Source organism: Apostichopus japonicus, chromosome 23 (genome assembly GCF_037975245.1).
Source record: "Apostichopus japonicus isolate 1M-3 chromosome 23, ASM3797524v1, whole genome shotgun sequence".
NCBI lineage: Eukaryota > Metazoa > Echinodermata > Holothuroidea > Aspidochirotida > Stichopodidae > Apostichopus > Apostichopus japonicus.
Window position 1 is genome coordinate 8,825,782 of NC_092583.1, and position 19,149 is coordinate 8,844,930.

General features: G+C 38.3%; 1 protein-coding gene across 2 annotated transcripts; it reads left to right on the forward strand.

The window, feature by feature from the left end:
* Nucleotides 1–1,729: 1,729 nt before the first annotated feature.
* Nucleotides 1,730–15,759, forward strand: LOC139964680 (peptide-N(4)-(N-acetyl-beta-glucosaminyl)asparagine amidase-like). Of its 2 annotated transcripts, none has more exons than XM_071966504.1 (12): nucleotides 1,730–1,888; nucleotides 5,810–5,924; nucleotides 6,532–6,657; nucleotides 7,798–7,960; nucleotides 8,849–9,071; nucleotides 9,652–9,773; nucleotides 10,909–11,054; nucleotides 11,381–11,491; nucleotides 12,413–12,601; nucleotides 13,295–13,480; nucleotides 14,018–14,195; nucleotides 15,455–15,759. In XM_071966504.1, the coding sequence occupies exons 1-12, from the start codon at nucleotides 1,743–1,745 to the stop codon at nucleotides 15,622–15,624; spliced, it is 1,875 nt and encodes a 624-aa protein (XP_071822605.1). In that variant the 5' UTR covers nucleotides 1,730–1,742; the 3' UTR covers nucleotides 15,625–15,759. The 2 variants fall into 2 exon arrangements, with proteins under 2 accessions (XP_071822605.1, XP_071822606.1); XM_071966505.1 differs by having other exon boundaries at nucleotides 13,301–13,480.
* Nucleotides 15,760–19,149: the final 3,390 nt, after the last annotated feature.

The following is a 19,149-nucleotide window of genomic DNA, read 5'->3' on the forward strand; positions in this document are numbered from 1 at the left end:
GGTTTGAGGTACACAGAGTACAATGGTTTATTAGATGCAAATTCTGGCTTTAGCCTTCAAAACAATAACGTTGAAATCCCCACTAATGCTGATCATTTAAAGATTCCCCCAACATGGGAGTTGCAGCAAACTACCTGCTACAAGCAAAGCTAACGAGGGAAGTAAAGACATTCATTATTTACGTGTGAAATTATGCTGTGACCAGTGTTCGATTTTTCCGGTATCGCATCGCAAAATGCGATCCAAAACGACAAACTTGCGAGACGTTTCCAAATCAGCATCGCACATTGTGCCGATTTGTGCGATACAAATTCCTAGTCAGATTTGGGAGCAAACTCTCAAACCTTAACTTACGAACTGTCGATCACAATGTAGAAGTTGTAATTTATTGAGTTTATACTCAATGTACAACTTATTCACTTGACCGTATAGTGAAAAAAAAAAAACCTGAAAAAAAGGTGTTACACAGGGGATGAGCTCACAGTTGTTGGGAAGGTACCTGGGCAAATTCGCAGCACATGTACCGTGGTACAGTAGTTGGGTATAAGGTTAAACACTGCAGTTGTAAAAATGTACGCATAGTGCACGCTATTCATTGTTAGGCAGTCTAGAAACGGGGCTTTGCTGAACGTTGTTTGTTTCATAATATCGGTAGTATTGTAAGTTGCACTTTTTAAAGATTGAAAGACAGATTAAAGCTCTTTTCATTTTATAACATAATATAGCTACTTTAACATGTCATTTTAAAATTTTCATCAGTTTCGTGACAATTTAAATAAAAAAAGTTGTCGGTATTTTGCATCCTCAACTGCGAATTTTTTCATCGCCAGACATCGCAAAAAATGACAACAATTTTCGGGGGCTTTCGCCCCCAGGATCCCCACGAGGGGTTCTACCCCATGACCCCACCATAGCCCTAAGACGGGCCCCTGGACACCACGCTTTTATGCTCGCACGTTACGCGTGCTAGGCAGGCGAACACCGGCGGGAAATCGGCAGTGTGTTCGCGGGAAATTGAACAAGGTTTTCCAACACTGCTGAACTGTGCAGTTACTGTATGCATCATGTTCAAGGTTTTCACGGAGGCCTTTGAGGAAATGAATGGTTAGTACAGTGTATATATGCTGCACTAATGCTGTGTGTAGGCCAAGGTTCACGAAGGTCATTGGATATATTCGCGCGCCGTAGACGTGTTTTTAGATGTTACGGAGAGTCGGGTTTCCATGGATATTAATCGAAAATGAATCTGAGTTTAACTGACGCTAAAGAAATGGATCGTCTTGGGCAGATTAACAAATCATTGCAAGTATAAATAAGTACAGGTAGCTCTGCTGTTAAAAAGAAAAGTTCAATATCGGTTTGCTGTTATCGGCAATTAGGCAAAATTTTACCGATACCGATATGCTGCCGATATTGCAAATATCGGCCGATACCGATATTGAAAACTTTTATCGTAGCAACACTAGTATAAATAATAATAATAAACAAACATTTTCTAGTTAATACATTGATCGCCGACATTTGGTCCGTTTTGTGGTTATTTCAAAACTGCTATTCAATATTGGGGAACTGCTATGCAACAAAAATATTGTATAGCAATTGTCGAAATTTGTTGCTATGCAATGTTTTGGCCATAAGTCGAACACTGGCTGTGACCCTTGCTGAAGCGGCCTCTCCAAGTTTACACAGCAATACCGCGAAAAGCTGTCGAAAAACTCACGACCATCTAAATTATTAAATCTATGATGACGATGTTGAAGAGCGCCCCTATTTTAGACATGGCGACAGCTGATGCAGGCTACGCACTCCGACAATTGCGTGAAAATGACGTCAATACGTTTCTTTATGTCTCAGAAACACTCTTAAAGTACATTAATAATATCATACAGTAAGTGATCGTGCTTTTTGTGTGAATTTCAATCTTCAATAATGTGAACATTTTAATATTGCGAAAAGTAATCAACGTTAGGCTGTAGGTAATATTAAGCTCATAAGCTTTAGCACAGAGTTCCCAGTTCTGCGAGAGTGATAATCTGTTAACGAAGTGATTATTCGCAGGGCAGCCACGCGAATAACGTACACAGACACCTTATTCGCAGGGCTGTGACGATTTTGAAAATAGGTTTATTATTAGGTTTTGCTATTGATACCAGTCAGTTTATGGGCCTTGAAAAAGCCAACCTTTTGGGCCCAAATAGTCTTAGCCACTTCATAAGCTAATTTTTGGAACCCCAGCAATTCAATTTTAAAAGGTGTACAGTATGTGTCTGGCTATTCGCAGGGCAGCCCTGCAAATAAGATGCTTGTGTCTGGCTATTCACAGGGCTGCCCTGCGGATAAGGTGTATGTGTCTGGCTATTCGCAGGGCTGCCCTGTGAATAAGATACTTGTGTCCGGCTATTTGCAGGGCTGCCCTGTGAATAAGGTCTATGTGTCTGGCTATTCGCAGGGCTGCCCTGCGAATAAGCCCCACCATCTGTTAAACCCAGTACTGGCAGTAGCATGGTGGGCTCATAATTGAGGCAATTAAGGATTTGATTAACGATGTCTAACAACGAAAATACAAATCACTCAACTCTATGCGTTCTTCATATGTGTAGTCCCTCAGAAATGTAATGATCTCAAAATATTTATTATTCTGTGCCTACGCAATGTAAAAATGAGCAGAAATTGACCACAAATTTGAATTAAACTCATCAAATATGTAACTGCTTGACTGCAAATAGTTCAGGTTGCCTGCTGTATCGTTGCTAGTAATATTTGAAGGTGCGTCAATTACGAAGGTGCGTCAATAATGCAGCCTTTACTATACTACTACTACAGTAAGCTAGTACTGTAATGGAAGAGGCTAGTAGGCTATATACTAATTACTATGGACCAGGTATGCTAAATAGGCTTACTAGACACCCTAAGCAGGCCTAAGCTATTGTCATTTAATTGCAAACCAAGAGACAATAGTTCCTTCTAGTACTACTAGGCTAAGTAAGGGTAATATAGTCAAGGAAATATGACACATTTTGGAGAATTTTATGATTTTACCATTGCAAGTGAAGACTTTTTTTTATCTACAGTATCACTTTTCACTCCATTATGATGTCCAATCTACCCAATTGCAAGGAATTGTGAACCCATACAATTTCTACACATAAACTAAGTCAATTGTCATAAAACAACAGCAAATTTACACCTGAATAACCTGGATCCTTAAAACAACATTCAACTTAATTGCCAGAGAATATGCAATCTCACAAATACAAATGACTTTTACAACATGTTTAAAAATTGTGTAGGATTCATAAATCATTTAGCCTTTTACATTGTAAGGTTAGAAGTCTCAACAAAACCATGACAATCTCTCCGTATTACTTCGCATTCAAAACTTGCATTCAAAAAAGGGTGTGAAGACTTGCGCAAAAAGAAAGGTCTAATGCCGGTAATCTGACCTAGTTTCAAGTGAGGTGTAACAGAAGTGTTAGACACCACCATCGATCCAAAAATACGCACACAGGTTGCTACCGTTGGTAATTAGACACCAGTATACAGTCTGTTCATACAGCTGCGGTCAATACCCACAACACTGTAGTGTAAAAATGATACAGCGATGGACATGTCAGGTCCAGCTAAAGATAACAAGGTATCATATTTTGTAGCGACAAGCAGAAAACTTCACTTGCAAGCAACGGAAAGTTAACTTTTTCAGAGCCTGGCACGCGGTTTGGGGCGAGTCTTCAATGTCTTAAAATTTGATTGTATTGCTGTTTCCGAAACTTGGTTACGTGAACTCTTCACTTCCGATCTTTTCCAACTTGATAATTACAATTTCGTTCGTAGAGCTCGTACGCAAGGAAACGGTGGCGGTGTTGGTCTTTATATGAACATTAACCACCACAATCTAATTAATGATGAACTGACAATTTTTCGCGAAAATGTTTTCAAATCTCTTTTTGATATAACCAAACACAATCCCAAGGTAATTGTAGGCGTAATTCATCGCCCTCCATCATCTGACATAAATACTTTCTTAGAAACACTTGACATTTGCCAAAATTGGCAACAATTCATGTTTCATTCTTGGGGATTTTTACTTAACATTACTCAAAAAATTTCTCCAAACATGATCCGGCACTTTCAAAACTTAGCCTTCTCTTTGGATTCCAACCTCTAATTGATAAACCTACTAGGGTTACTCAACAGTCAACACATCAACATTATTGGAAAATAGTTTTACAATACAAATCATATTATTTCCTCTGGTGTTATTCTCGATGACCTTTCAGATCATTATCCGATTTTCTGCATTTCTGATTTTGTATTGCCTGAGTATGGCCGCAGCGGGAATGATGAACGAAATTGTAAACGCCAGGCTGGAATTGATCAATTTACCAAAGCTACAGTAATTCTCAAATTGACTGGACTGATGTCCTAGCGTGCACTGATACAAATTTGGCCTAAACAGTCTCTTTATCGAAATTGTTCATAAAAATTACATTAATTGTTTCCCCATCGTTACTGCAAACACTCACCAATCTAGGAAAGTTTGGTGTTCTAGAGCCAGGTTACTCAACCTGGGGTCCGCGGACCCCTTGGGGGTCCGTGAAATTTATTTGGGGGTCCGTGAGGGCAAAGGGGTCCGCAGGGGTCCGTGAAAAAATAAGGGTCCGTGAAAAAAATAAGGGTCCGCGAAGGCCGAAGAGGTTCGTGAAAAATGGAATGAGAGATATAGTCGAAGGAAGAAGTATGTATGCCTCTAGAAATCTAGGCTAGGCTAGCCGTCAATACGTCGGACCCTGATGATCAGACCATATCTTCAGTAGTCGATAAATGTTGAATCGTGCGTTCCCCAGATGAAAACAAGTAATATAGTTTCTCATTGATATATATAGGTATGGATAACATGCCACCCGAGTGTTGTGTACAACTTAACTGCACACTATACATCCTAATATGCAGAGCAATAACTATGATGCGTTGCTCATTGTTGACACAGCGAAGCGCGGTAGCAGTATAAGGCTTTGGTGGAGGAAAAGTTATAACTAACTTGGATTTGACAAAAAAAAAACGGTGCCATTTGCAGCTATCTCTGACAAAGAAAACCCATAATTCTCCTGACCTCATGCAGAATCAACCAGTTTGTGTCTGACAACTCATCGCTTCCAAATTAAAATTTAATTGGGAAATATATCATTTGAAAGTAAGAATTTTTGAAGTGGCCTATGCCTAGCAATACTTGCAGGTCTAGGAAAACTGCATTCCAGGCCCAGAAAAATGCATTTCTAAACATAAATTCTTGAACATAAATTTACTTAAAAAGTCACAAAATAATGCACCATTTCGCATCTAACCCTCAAATATTGAAAAAAAAATTCAAAAGGGGAGGGGGACATCCCCTCCCCTTATACCCCTCCCCCAGGGCGGCGGTCACTGTCCGGGGGTCCTCCAAACATTTCAGTGTATCTCAAGGGGTCCCTGGATAGAAAAAGGTTGACAACCTAGGTTCTAGAGGAACATTAAACTCTTGTCAATCAAAAAAAATAAGCTCATCCGAAAATAGGTCAAGCATCCTACTCCTGAGAACAAAGCTGCATATGACAGATTCAGAAACAAACTCAAAACTGTTATTCGTTTTGCTAAGTTTAATTACTATCACAAGGAATTTATTAATCAAAGTATAAAGGGAATCTGGATGCCATTAACACTGTCTTGCTTGGTAAGAGTAATTATAATAACAAACTTAATGAAAATGGTAGAGTATCTCTGATATCGATACTATTTGTAATATTTGCAATGAGATACTTTTGCTTCTTTACAGGCATCCAAGAGATACAAAGTATCGGTCAGTTCGCCTTGGTAACAAAGTCTTTCAAAAGAAAGTTTTGCCAGTGCTGGGAGGCATAGAGTGTCTTTTTGCCATTGGATTTGAGGAGGTACAGTACAGTAGGGTACATTATCATGACCCCATAGGACTATATTAATTACAGCTTTTAGGGCTGATGATTAATTTCAGTAAATAAATGTAGATTTATTTCTCCTTGGAATGATGTAGAATGGCTAGACGACATTTTAAAGAAAAAAACAAAAAAAAATAGTACAACTTGTAGAAAAACAGCAGAGGTGTTTATGCACATGAGAGCATAATTGAGTAATAGGCGATTGGATTCTCGTGTTAGCTAATAGTGTGCACTGTGAAGTGTGTTTAGGTATTGATGTTTGAAATTGTCAGGAAGATGGAACCCGGGTGCTTGTAAAATCCATCTTGTGTCCCGAGATGGGTTGTGAGAAATAACCTGGTTGTGATTTTCTTAAACAGCCAAGGGGGAGGGGTGGGGGTGTGGGGGGGCAGGGGATATTAGCAAGTATATCCATAAACCGTCTAAATTTTCCATTTACATGTTCCATTAAGGCAGTAAGTTAACATTCAATAATTGATTTTCCCATTGCATCTGTAGGCCCTTAGATCTCACAGGGTTATTTCTGACATGAACCAGTATTTTTGGTGTGTTTTACCAATTATAATCACTTATTTCTTGCTAGAATGATGAATGGCTTACATTGCCGAGCAGAAAAACACTGATCGGCCTCCATTACATGCAGAAGGAGTTGGCCAGTGAAAGATTAAAGCTTATCTCCACACAAGTCTGTATGCTGACCACAGCTCAGGTAATATTAAGATGTTGTTATTTATTATCAAGAGAATTCATTTTCTTTTTTCAATGGTTATAAGAGGAACTTGAATTTGCTGAGCTTGACAATTTTGCTAACACGTCTATAAACTCCGTATCCGGCATGTTAACCTTTAGGAATTTTAATCTATGTGAAGGGCAAGGGTTTCATAGGTTGATTTCTTAACAATCACTCCATTGTCTTTTTTTGTGAACAATGGACTGATTGTTAATCACTATAAAAGACATGTGTGCACCTATGTCATGGGTGGTCAAAAGGCCAATCTGTTTGACACAACTTGGGCATATACCATATACATCAGTGCAGTAAGTATGTGCCTAGTGGGTTCAACCTTGAGGGCTTTCTTATACTGTTTACCCCCCCCCCCCCCAAGTGGGGGTATTTACAAAGAAATACTACGTATATAGATGGACATTAGTTAAAGCTAATTGGTTGAAAATTTAATATTTCAAAAAGGTAGGATTCATAAAGCAGAAAAATGATATGTTGAAAGAAATACCATATGTCAACAACTTTATATTTGTTATTTGTAAATACCCCCAAATGGGGGTATTTATATTTCTTTGTAAATACCCCCAAATGGGGGTATTTACAAAGAAATACTACGTATATAGATGGACATTAGTTAAAGCTAATTGGTTGAAAATTTAATATTTCAAAAGGGTAGGATTCATAAAGCAGAAAAATGATATGTTGAAAGAAATACCATATGTCAACAACTTTATATTTGTTATTTGTAAATACCCCCAAATGGGGGTATTTATATTTCTTTGTAAATACCCCCAAATGGGGGTATTTACAAAGAAATACTACGTATATAGATGGACATTAGTTAAAGCTAATTGGTTGAAAATTTAATATTTCAAAAGGGTAGGATTCATAAAGCAGAAAAATGATATGTTGAAAGAAATACCATATGTCAACAACTTTATATATATATATAGTGAGTATATAGTAGTGATTTAGAAAATCCAGAACAGTGAAAAAACTTCCAGCCTCCACCAGGATTCGAACCCGGGCCTCTCGCTTTATATGCAGACACCCTAATATATATGGTATTGTGTGTTGGTGAGCCTTAGCTACATGGTAGCCGTTTTAATGTTAATTTCATTGTAGACATCAGAACAAGGTTTTCATCAGAGAATGAGAAGTTCGGCGGATCATGTTTACCACTACGAGGACCCATTGCTGCAGCAGAAAGCCAGAAATGTTATCCCATTGCAGGAGTTGAATAGTAAAGCCGCCTCTAGATTGAGCACTTTAGACCAAGAAGAAACTGGTAAGCTTCATATCCATCTTCTATTGTAAGTCATTGTCTGTTTTGTAACAAGATAAAGATACAGTATACAAATAATGAATGGTTATGAGTGCAATAGTGCAAATATTTCATGAGTTGAAAGATGTAATTTGTTCCATTCAACTCGGCTGCGCCTCGTTGAATGGAACAAATTACATCTTTCAACGAATGAAATATTTGCACTATTGCACGAATGGAAACCATTCATTATTTGTTTTATACAACACCTTCAAATTTGGATATAATTGGATGTAAAATGCACTGATGCAATAGATTGTTTTGAACAGACAGGTTTCTCTGCTCTCTTACCATTGAAAAAAGTGCTATCAAAAAAGTATAACGCATGGTTCTATCATCATAGCGTCCAATAGAGCGGATTTTGCATGCAATCGACGAGCAATTGACCAATCACATGGCCGGAATATAATTAGGTGTTGTATAATAGATGCTAACACATGGTTATCAAAACTTCAGTACTTGTGTGTTTATTTTGGACATATGAACCAACCACCACTGTGAGTAGCTCAATTGCTCTATATATGCGCAAGATTAGTAAAATAGGGACGTATTTGAAAAGCCACGTCCAAATGCAGAGGAACGCTAACAAACGCAGACTTTGTCAAGCTCCTTAGGTCTCTTGTGGTTCCACGATTAGACAACTGCGGTTTATTACTTAAGTAAAATCAACAATTGAGTTAGAAATGCTGTGAGATTCTGTCAAAGGGTCTCAGTGTCATGGAATAACATCCAAATACAGGAAATTAATTTGTGCTGTTTCTCAGAAGTTGCACAATAAGGTAGCAGCATTTACTTCTTTTAAGGAAAAGTCTCAAATATGTATGAGGTGGAACGTTATTTCCTGCTCTACAGACGAGAATCTGTTAGATGTGAGAGACTTTCTCCTTCTCGAGCTGCTGAAGTGGTTCAAACTCCGATTTTTCAAGTGGACCGACAGTCCTAGGTGTGATACCTGTGGGGGGACTACTAGGAGTAACGGAATGGTGGAACCAACAGCGGAAGATAGAAGATGGGAGGCAGGAAGGGTGGAGCTCTACTCATGTACCCAGTGCAATAGAAATGTCAGGTTTCCAAGGTATGTGTTACATATTTCATTTCATTTATTTTTGTTCTATCATAACATAAGTATGACATATAACATAGTTAAGGATATAAGAAACAAAACTTGTCAAAGGAAGTGTACTAAAAAACCCTATAGAGCTTGTCGGTTAGTGACATTCTCTGCAAAAATACAGAACTTTACAATTAGAAACCTCCTATTTTTCTGTATTTTAGTTTTAAGTATACAGTGACAGTTTAAAAATGTTCATTCAAATAAAGCCAATATTTAGTTACGTGTGATACAATGATACATTAAACTTACTGCTCTAGTGATGGAGAAGTACATGAAATGTTAGGTTAACCCTGACTGAATGCTTACAATTTGCTCATAATGATCTGTGACACTGAGGCCCTCAGACATTAAACTTACTGCTCTAGACACGGAGAAGTACATGAAATGTTAGGTTAACCCTGACTGAATGCTTACAATTTGCTTATAATGGCCTGTGACACTGAGGCCCTCAGACATTAAACTATCTGCTTCTGATTTGGAGAAGTACATGGAATGTTAGGGTTAACCCTGACTGAATACTTACCCATGCTTTTTGTTTTAGATACAACCACCCTGGGAAACTGTTGGATACAAGGACCGGTAGATGTGGCGAATGGGCCAACTGCTTCACCCTCTGCTGTAGAGCTGTTGGATTTGAAGCCAGACATGTAGTGGATTGGACAGGTAGATAGATTCCTTAAAAAAGTCAATACGACCACAAGATGTGCTAGGAATACAAAACACAGCCACTTGTAGTCTATTTGTTACATATTAGTTCACTGCCACCTTGAGGGAAAAACTCTTAACTGCAGAAATTGCTTATTTATTTGACATTTCTCAATTTCTGGGCATAATTTGGAGAGTTAGCTCTTTTAGAGGGGGAACAAAGTTTTTCCCCTATTGGGGGGGGGGGGGTGGGAGGGAGTTTGGGATTCTGAATAAGAGATATGCACTGATTACTTGTAAATAATGAAACTTGTGTTCAGTCTGAAGATATCCAAGTATTTAAGTCATGTCAGATGAGAAGTAAAACTCTTCTTCAAGTTTCTTTAAACTTTTTTTTTTATCATTTGTATCTTGATTCTGAGGGTAAACATTGCCGTTACTAAAATTAGTGACAGTATTAGCTTAGTATTCAGAATGTTTGCATAAACAACTTCTATTCAGAGAGTAACATTTAGACAAAAAAGAAAGAAAAAGGGAGCCATTCAAACAGATATAGGGGTAAGCCAAGGTATCACTGTTAAACCCGTAGGACAGTGCCAAGCTGAGCACAAACTCACGTCAACTCCACTGCATTGTCCCAATCTCCATTATCATGAAGACCGGGGGTACCTTCAACTGACCCATCAGCACGTAAAATGACGCTTTGCTGCTAACGACCACAGCTTGTTTAGGTCACATGCAAATATGTTAGCCCCTAATTTGTTACATTTGTTTAAAGATGTGTAGTTTTAGCAGTGAGCCCTCAGCACACTGCTGACTGCCAAACGGTACACGTTCAGTTATCCGTTGTGACTTAATAGCTGGCAATCTCGATCAGTCGTAGTTTTACGAACAGGCAAGCTACCGACTAGCTGTGATTTGCCTACGTACCAATGATGGCATCAGTGATCAGTCGGGCAGTATGCAACAGGCTTGAGGGAGGCTATGTCGATGTTCACAAAAGATAATCATCAGTGATTGGTTAAGAATCCTCTGTCACAGTAAGGCCTGGGATTGATCGATCACTCAAAATCAAGTAATTCGAATAAATGTAATAGATTAGTCGATCAATGGCAGGATAACATAACGTTACTTATCGTGTTATCATTGTTAGATCATGTCTGGACGGAGGTATACTCCAAGTCGCAAGAGAGATGGTTTCACTGCGATCCGTGTGAGAATATATGTGACCGCCCTCTATTGTACGAGCATGGCTGGGCGAAGAAGCTGTCTTATGTCATAGGGTTCTCCCACGAAGAGGTAAAACTGATTTGTACTGTGAAATGAAAAATAAAAAAATTAATATAGGAAATTTAATTTTTCAAAATATCTCTCACAGTTTGGTACATCCCTTGTTTGTTGTGAAATATGTTCTTATGACCAGCAACATGGAGGCTGTTATTATTTACTAGAGGAGCAAGTTTGTAAAATATCCCACCCTTACCCACCTTCTCCCAACCCCAATCCCATACCACTGTCTCACCCCCCTCCCCCCAAGTCCCAACATACACATACAATTTGGTAATATTCTCCATCTAGCTGTAGTTTATATTAAGAATAAAACGACAAATCCAAATCCTATACAGGTTGTTGATGTCACCTGGAGGTACACGGCCAACCCTCAAGACACGATTTCCAGAAGGACAGAATGTCGTGAAGATTGGCTAATGGATCTTATCGGTCGCCTTAATAAAGAGGTGAGTTTGCAAATTCTTGTTGGGTAACATGTGCATTTTTTGTGAACCGGTGCTGTGATCGAGTGGATAAAGGCGGTGGCATTTGAGGCAATGAGGCTTAGCAATCGCAGGTTCCAGGCTCGATACCCGACCGGGTCATAGTAAGGTGGGTTTTTCATCCAAGAGCAATCTACGGTTTTCCCATCCGAAATGACTTTCACAATTGAAAAGATTCCACATTTGAGTTAAAATGTTGAATTGGAAGCCACCCGACCAGTAAGTTGTAATCCATAAACTCTTTTTGTGGTCACTTAATCGTCGTAAAAATAACCACTGATTATTATGATTTTTCTTTGAAAGGAGAGCATCTAAATACTGTAAAAAGTCATATTGCTTTTTAAAGAGCAAAACTACCGATTCAATTTAAGTGATAAATACGAATAATGCTATTGAAAGGTCAAAATATAAAATAACAACAGAAACTTAAATTAACCTTGATAGCCTCTTATATCGTTGCAGACTTCTGCCAAAAGTGAATAAGCTTAGAGGGACATGGAGGAATGTAATTTCTGGGTTAAAAATATTATACTTGTGCTTGTTTTAATTTTGTCTTAACTACTATTAATTCACAAATTTAAAATATTTGTTTCTCATTTTCTTCCTCTGTTGTCGCTAATTGATTTCTAAAGGCTTTTTTGATTTGTCTCTATGAATCTAGAAGCAAAACTTAAGTTGGATGCAACTTGAAGTAGCAGCCCTTTAATATTTCCAGAGCATCCAAGTAAAAAAATAATGTTTTTTCTCCTTAGACCAAGCCAAATTTAGTTTTCAGAACACTTATATGGAAAATGTTTGAAGTGTGATTTTAGTAAGATTGTAATATATAGTTTTTAAAAACATGCCATCAATTGTCAAAATAATAATTTTCCTTCTAATTTTTAGAAAAGACGACGTCTTTCATCAGAAAGAATCAGCGTTTTAGAGGAGAGGATACCAAGGGAACTAGCGGAATTTCTGTCCGTGAAGAAGATTCGGGAAGGAGAAGACCAAGGCAGACAATCGGGGTCCCTTGGATGGAGATTAAGTCGAAGAGAAACCACCACAACAGAAACTCAGCCCTCCTCTGCCAATGTAAGGGTGTAACAAATCCTTAAGAAATTTTTGTAATTTCGTTTTCAGTTTTATGAGTTTTTAAATTTTGGTGATAATTTTGTTATTGCACCTGGCAACAGCAGAGTCCTGAAATGATGTCATCTGGGCAATCCAGCTGAACCTGAAATTTTTTTTCTTATTTTATCTCTGTTCTTTATAACGTTGCAATTATTTATCCACAGAATTTTATTTTTTTCTACCAAAAGAGTTGTATTTTGATAAAATTGTAACTATAGACTAAATATTGGCAGCTAGGCGGTCATTCCGATTTTGAGAATACATCAACCTGAAGATTATGATAGCCTAAGTAAAGCTTCTGAAGAATAGTGATTCACTTTCCGGGTTTTGGCATGTCAAGATATGTTTCATGCAATCCATCATATCTCGAGTTTGGAGCAACGATTTCGAGATGGGGGCTTTCAACTAACAGCGTGAAAAATGTTTCGTTTATATTCAATATCAGTGTTTACATTATCTGTCCCCAGAATATCCCCTATTATAAAATCTGGGTGTCATTGGCACAGTCTTGATACTAAACTAGTATAGGTCTGATGTGGGAGTCAGCTGAGCATGATGCCGTTGTGTTTACATTTCATACTGCAGAAGCTTTCTTGAATGATATTCCTCCAAAGCAAATAATCCTTTTTGTTCTCTTTCTTTTTTTCCTGCTAGCTGCAGATTTACAAATTTGAGCCCACCACAGAGGAGGTGAACTCCAAGCTTTTCCATCTCAAGTATTGCTGCGCCAGTGATAAGTACACAAGAATCTCCAATCGTAATGAAGTCAAAGAGGACTGGGAAAGCTGGATAAACCGACAAAGTAACTTATTTAGAAAAGAGGAATTTGATTGGAAAATGGTAAGATTTGACTTCAAATCCTTAATATTTCTTCTTTTAATTATGAGACAAAAAAACAAAAAAACATGTCCACTCTACTAGAGGGGGATGGGGGTGGGGGAGGAGAGGGTATTTGTCAAACTGAACAGCCTCCATGAATATATGTCATAGTAAAGCAAGGTATCAGCCATTTCTTGATATCCCGTTGAAACAAGCCGTTGCTTTGCAAGGTCTTGTATGTTCTGTATTCCTGAACACAAGCCGGTGGCTAAGGTAGATAAAATTGTTATTCTTAATGTTATATCCCTAATCTGATCTGGGAAACAGGAGAAAATAGAGAGAGCAGTGTTGTTTTCTTTTCTAATCTTGTCCCCTTTTCTAATCTTGTCCCCACACAGTTACCTTTATAGGGGGAAACTTCCCCCCCCCCAAAAAAAAAATTCTTTTCTTAAAACAAAACTATATTTAGCAGTACTTTTGAGAGCCCCTGCGACTGATGTCACACCTACAAACACAACATGTCTCTTTGTAAAACTGCAATATCTTTCCATGCTTCAGGTTTATCTAGCACGTGAGGAAGGATCACGAGAAGCCTCCGTTTCTTGGAAGTTTGACTGTTCCCAGACAGATGTCAAGGTTAATGATGTTACAGTAACAGCTGTAAGTTCAACGTTCCAATCGGGTAACATCGTCTGGTCTCTTACAGATGGGGAGAGATCGGTCAGGCTCTCTGGAGGTAGGGTTCAATATTTATGTCGTTTCATACTTGAAAATATTTTTTTTCCCCAAATTTTTTTGGGTTGGAAATTTGGAATTTGCATGGAAATAAATATGGTTTCTTTCTACAAACAGCTTATTGAGGTTTCTTCTTACAATAGGTAGATTCCACTTGTCACGTACGTTGGCAAATTAGCAGTAAAGATTTAAAGAAACCAAAGATCTGTGCGTTTGATATAGAAAACTTGCAGGCTGAAAACTTCGCCATTTCATTTTTCAATTTTGCTTTTATCAACAAGCTTACCCTCCCGCCATCCACCTATGGATGTAAAAATTTTATGCATAAAGTGACTTGAATATTATAATGACAGAAAAAAAAATCAGCTGAGTTTTGTGCTGATGACATCATTCACTATGCTGTTGCCAGAGACATTTAAAAAAAAATTTATCACCACATGAGAAGAAAAACAATCATATCTTTCTAAAAAATACAAAAATGAAAAAAATTTTGACCTGAAGATGTAGATAAATACCAGCATTATTTTAAGCAAATAAACTTCAGTCACTGGAAATATCCATTTAAAGATGAATGCATTGCAGACTTTTGCACAGAGCAACTAACTAAAACAAGAATTAAATAAAATTACAGTTTGACTTGAATAAACTTATGATTTTACTTGAAATAAATCATTGCCAATGAACTGTAGACATCAAAAAATGTGTTTTTGGATTTAAACAATTTCCACCCGTTTATATTCATAATATGAAAAAAAAACAAAAACAAACATGGAACGAAAAATAAAAGCAAATATCTACAACATGTAAGAAAGGTGACCATAACTGGATGATAACGTTTACAGCCTGACCCTCTGTTGAGTTGTTCATGGGCCTTGTCATCTTTTACCCAGTTGGGACAATTTTTTTTCTATACTGTAGTGTCATGGCCTGCTTCAGAGCACTGTCAGTACGAGCAGTATGAATATCATGTTGCTATCAGATCAAGGTTAGGAACTCTTTTTACTGTCAATAGCAGTGCTTTGAAGCATGATATTGGAGTACAGTTTGGAGAGGTATTAGCATTAGGATATTGTGACCAACTGGCTGCATCTTTGGTATACATCTCTTGTTTTAAAAATCTGTTGTTTTTTGCCAGCGTATATAATAAAGTTATCAATTCTTAGCGATTCTTTTATCACGATTAATATGAGCCCTGCTTTTTGTATTGTTCTCTAACTAAATATAGCCTGTTTTGTTGTTGCTTTTTTGTCTTTTTGGTAGGATCCAACTCTGAGACCTTTACAGACTTTAGAGGTTCTGCTACCTTAGAACTGACGGCCGAACTATCGGGAGGCGAGGGTGACGTCGCCTGGCAACATACACAGCTCTTTCGTATGAGTACGGATCAACTGGATACGTTTCCCTTTGAGTGGAGGATATCTTTACTTTAGAGATTAGCCGATATCCTAGCAGCTCAGATTGAGTAAAGAGTCTGTCTTAGTCGTTGGTATGATATCAGATCAACTGGTTGCATATATGTCTGTGGGTGGAGTATATCTTTTAATTTAAGCTGATAATACAGTGGCAGGGGAAATGGGGGTGGGGGGTAGGGGGGGCACAGCAAAATGGGAGTAGCACTTTGGCGTAGGCACAGCATGCAGGTACTGCAAGTTGGTGTTGTTGTGATATTGCTGTAGGGTTGGGGGTGGGTGTGGATGTGTGGGGGGGGGGAAGGGGCAGAGCAAAAGGAGAGTAGCATTTTGGCGTATGCACAGAATGCGGGTACTGCCAGTTGGTGCTGTAGTGATATTGGTGTAGTTTTGGGGGGTTGGGTAGGGGGTTGGGGGGATGTGGCAAAGCAAAAGGAGAGTAGCATTTTGGGGTAGGCACAGAATGCGGGTACTGCAAGTTGGTGCTGTAGTGATTTTTGTGTAGGTTTGGGGGTGGGGTAAGGGGTTGGGGGGGGAATGCGGCACAGCAAAAGGAGACTAGCATTTTGGCGTAGGCACAGAATGCGGGTACTGCCAGTTGGTGCTGTAGTGATATTGGGGTAGGTTTGGGGTGTTGGGTAGGGGGTTGGGGGGGATGTGGCAAAGCAAAACGAGAGTAGCATTTTGGGGTAGGCACAGAATGCGGGTACTGCAAGTTGGTGCTGTAGTGATATTGGTTTGGGTCAGAAATTGTTGAAGGATTGTTAAGTACTTTTGGCAATTTGCCTGTCTTCACTCAGATGAGAGTAACTAGATAGCCAGATCACATTCGAGTAAGAATTTTTCCACTGTGTTTGTTACAGTTTTGTCCGAGCTACTATTAAAATCCACACATATTTATTAAAAAATGTGAAATATCCACCAGGATGTCAGATAGATAAAAGAGGTAACTTTTTGGGTAAATCTGGATAAGTGGTAACCATAATCAAGAACAACCTCCTCGTATCATGAGAAAAGTCTTAAACAAGGTTGCTGGATAATTGCCATGTATCATGGCTGAATTCCAAGAAAGCAATTTCATATTTAAAATATTAATATTTCAGTCGTGCTTTTCTCGAAGACTCTTTCCCGCCAACTTTCCGTTGTAATGAGAGTAATGTGTTTGTGTGCGTGGGTGTTTGTGTGTGTGCGGATGTGTTTATGTTACTCCTTGGCATTTAAACATTGTAATTCAAAAGATACATCTGGGTTGAACTTCATACTCTTTATGCCAGCTTACTTTCAAATATTAATTTTTTTTTACTCCTTTAGTCATCTATTTTCATTGTTTCTCGATAGAAACCGAGGTGATCCATAAAAGCCTTGTTTTATTATTTTGTCGTTGACATATTTAAAAGTAAGTTGTATTAATTACACCTACCCGATGTTATTAACCAGATGTCATATTTTTGCATTTATTGTGAAAATTACTAGAAACTGCAGGTGTTGCCATGACCTTTATGTCACTAATCACCTGTAAACTCTGCCAGATGGCCTTTCGACTGTGAACTGGTAGAATATCCTGAAAAGTATTAAAAGTATAACAGAAGTACAATAGAATATAAAGAACATATCACATAATTAATTTTGTTTGTAAATTACTCCTTCAATAATGAATAGTGAGAAGTTAACTGAATTGTCTGTTTGTCATTTTTTGTTTTTGTTTGTTTGTTTACTTAGTTGTTCATATTTTCCAAAAGTTTTAATTTCGAGTAAATCCTTTGATTCGGCCCAAACACCATTAAAATAAAAAAAGGACAAAGATATAGATTTTGAACAAGAAGGTGATTGTTATAGTTGGTTTTCATGATTTCCAACTGATGTTTTGCTACAAAATTAGAGAAAATATCTTTTACTCCTAATATTTAAGGTCTGAAATGCTATGTACATTTAACCGGAGGATAAAGTCACTTCATTAAATGGTAGGTTGAATGTATGTATTTTCAAATGATGCCCCCGTGGAGACAGTGCATTCTATTTGCGAGGGCTGAAATCAATGGTAGAATTACACCCTCTGAAACCCAAATGCACTGTATGTACCCAACTCCACCCCTTTTTATTAAGTTTTACTGTTACAACCTGAAAATAGAAGGGTTAGTATGGCTTGCCTGGAAGGAATATAAAAAGCTTGCTGTGTATTTCACGTTAACGTCACACCCCCACTCCAACCTCTAGCTACCGCCCGAGTTAGTAAGAACAAAGCAGCCTAGAAAGACAATCAGCTAACGATGTTACATAGTCATTCACTGAATTCGTATATTGTTGAATGCCACCTACATTTAGTAATTAATCACTATAATCTTTATGGCCTCCGACCAGATGGCTTTGAAAACTAGTTATGTGTACCACATTTATCATTAACCACTAATGAGCAGATGCTTACAGCAGAAGAGGGAGAGGGAGAAAGGGGGGGGGGAGGTGGAGAGACAGGTGGAACGAGAGGTGGAGAGTGAAGGAGGGAGAGGGAGGTGGAGAGAGGGCGGGGGAGGGGGCAGGGAGAGAGAAAGATGGAATGTTACATCAACGAGCATCAGCGAGTAGTTATAAGCATAAGTTTCTTGTATATTAAATAAACCAAGAGACCTCGAAACCAAGGGCGTAGGAACCGGGGGGCTTGGGGGGCGCCAGCCCCCCAGTGAAAAATATGGGGGGGGGCGGAAGTATCGTTCCGCCCCCCCCCACTCCGCAAGTCAGAAAACCCCTTTTTCATTTCCAAATGAGAAAAAAATCTCATTTGAACCACCAAATTGCATCTAAGGCCAGGTGAAAATGCAAAATTCTTTACAAAATGGAGTGGGTGTTGAATTACTATATTGCACCAAATTGCATCTGAGGCCACCTGGAAATGCAAAAAAATTCCAAAGGGGAGGGGGACACCCCCTCCCCTTAGACCCCTCCCCCAGGCGGGCCATCAGTCTTCAGCCCCCCCACTCAAAACTACCTTCCTACGCCACTGCTCGAAACTATGCAAACGTTGTTTCTTTGGTACTTTGTACTCGGAATTTCAAGTACTCGATATAGGTACTTGGCTACAACACTGAATGACACCGGTAATTATCTGCTTTACGAAGATAAATAATAAATAAAGAACTACTGTTAATACTCTGCACTGTACTATGGAAAAAAACTACACACTGGTTCACACTTTCTATCAGACAGATGTTTTCAAAGCTTTTGACCAAACGTTACATTTTAAATTTCGGAGTATACATTGACAACTATAAGCGAACATTTCGGAAGCAAAATATTTGAAAGAAAAAAATCAACGACTACGTTATAAAAGGAAAATATTAGTCATGAAATAAAGAACCATCTGAAATCTAATTGCCTTGGTAATGGTTATTCACGAATAAAAAAATACTCAAGTCATTATAATATCGAACAACCACGTGGTTGGGGCGAAACTGTTGACATTACGAGTTGAACTAGTACTTTGTTAATATTTAACAACAAGGGACAATTTAGTAGAAAGATTTATTACGCATTAACGAATAAATAGGGAGACAT

Bases quoted from the DNA above. Each gene is read 5' to 3' on its own strand.
- LOC139964680 (XM_071966504.1), top strand. From the start codon at position 1,743: ATGATGACGATGTTGAAGAGCGCCCCTATTTTAGACATGGCGACAGCT. The intron at 1,889-5,809 runs GTAAGTGATCGT...GCTTCTTTACAG, and splicing joins TACATTAATAATATCATACA to GCATCCAAGAGATACAAAGT. The intron at 11,055-11,380 runs GTAAAACTGATT...AATCCTATACAG, and splicing joins TAGGGTTCTCCCACGAAGAG to GTTGTTGATGTCACCTGGAG.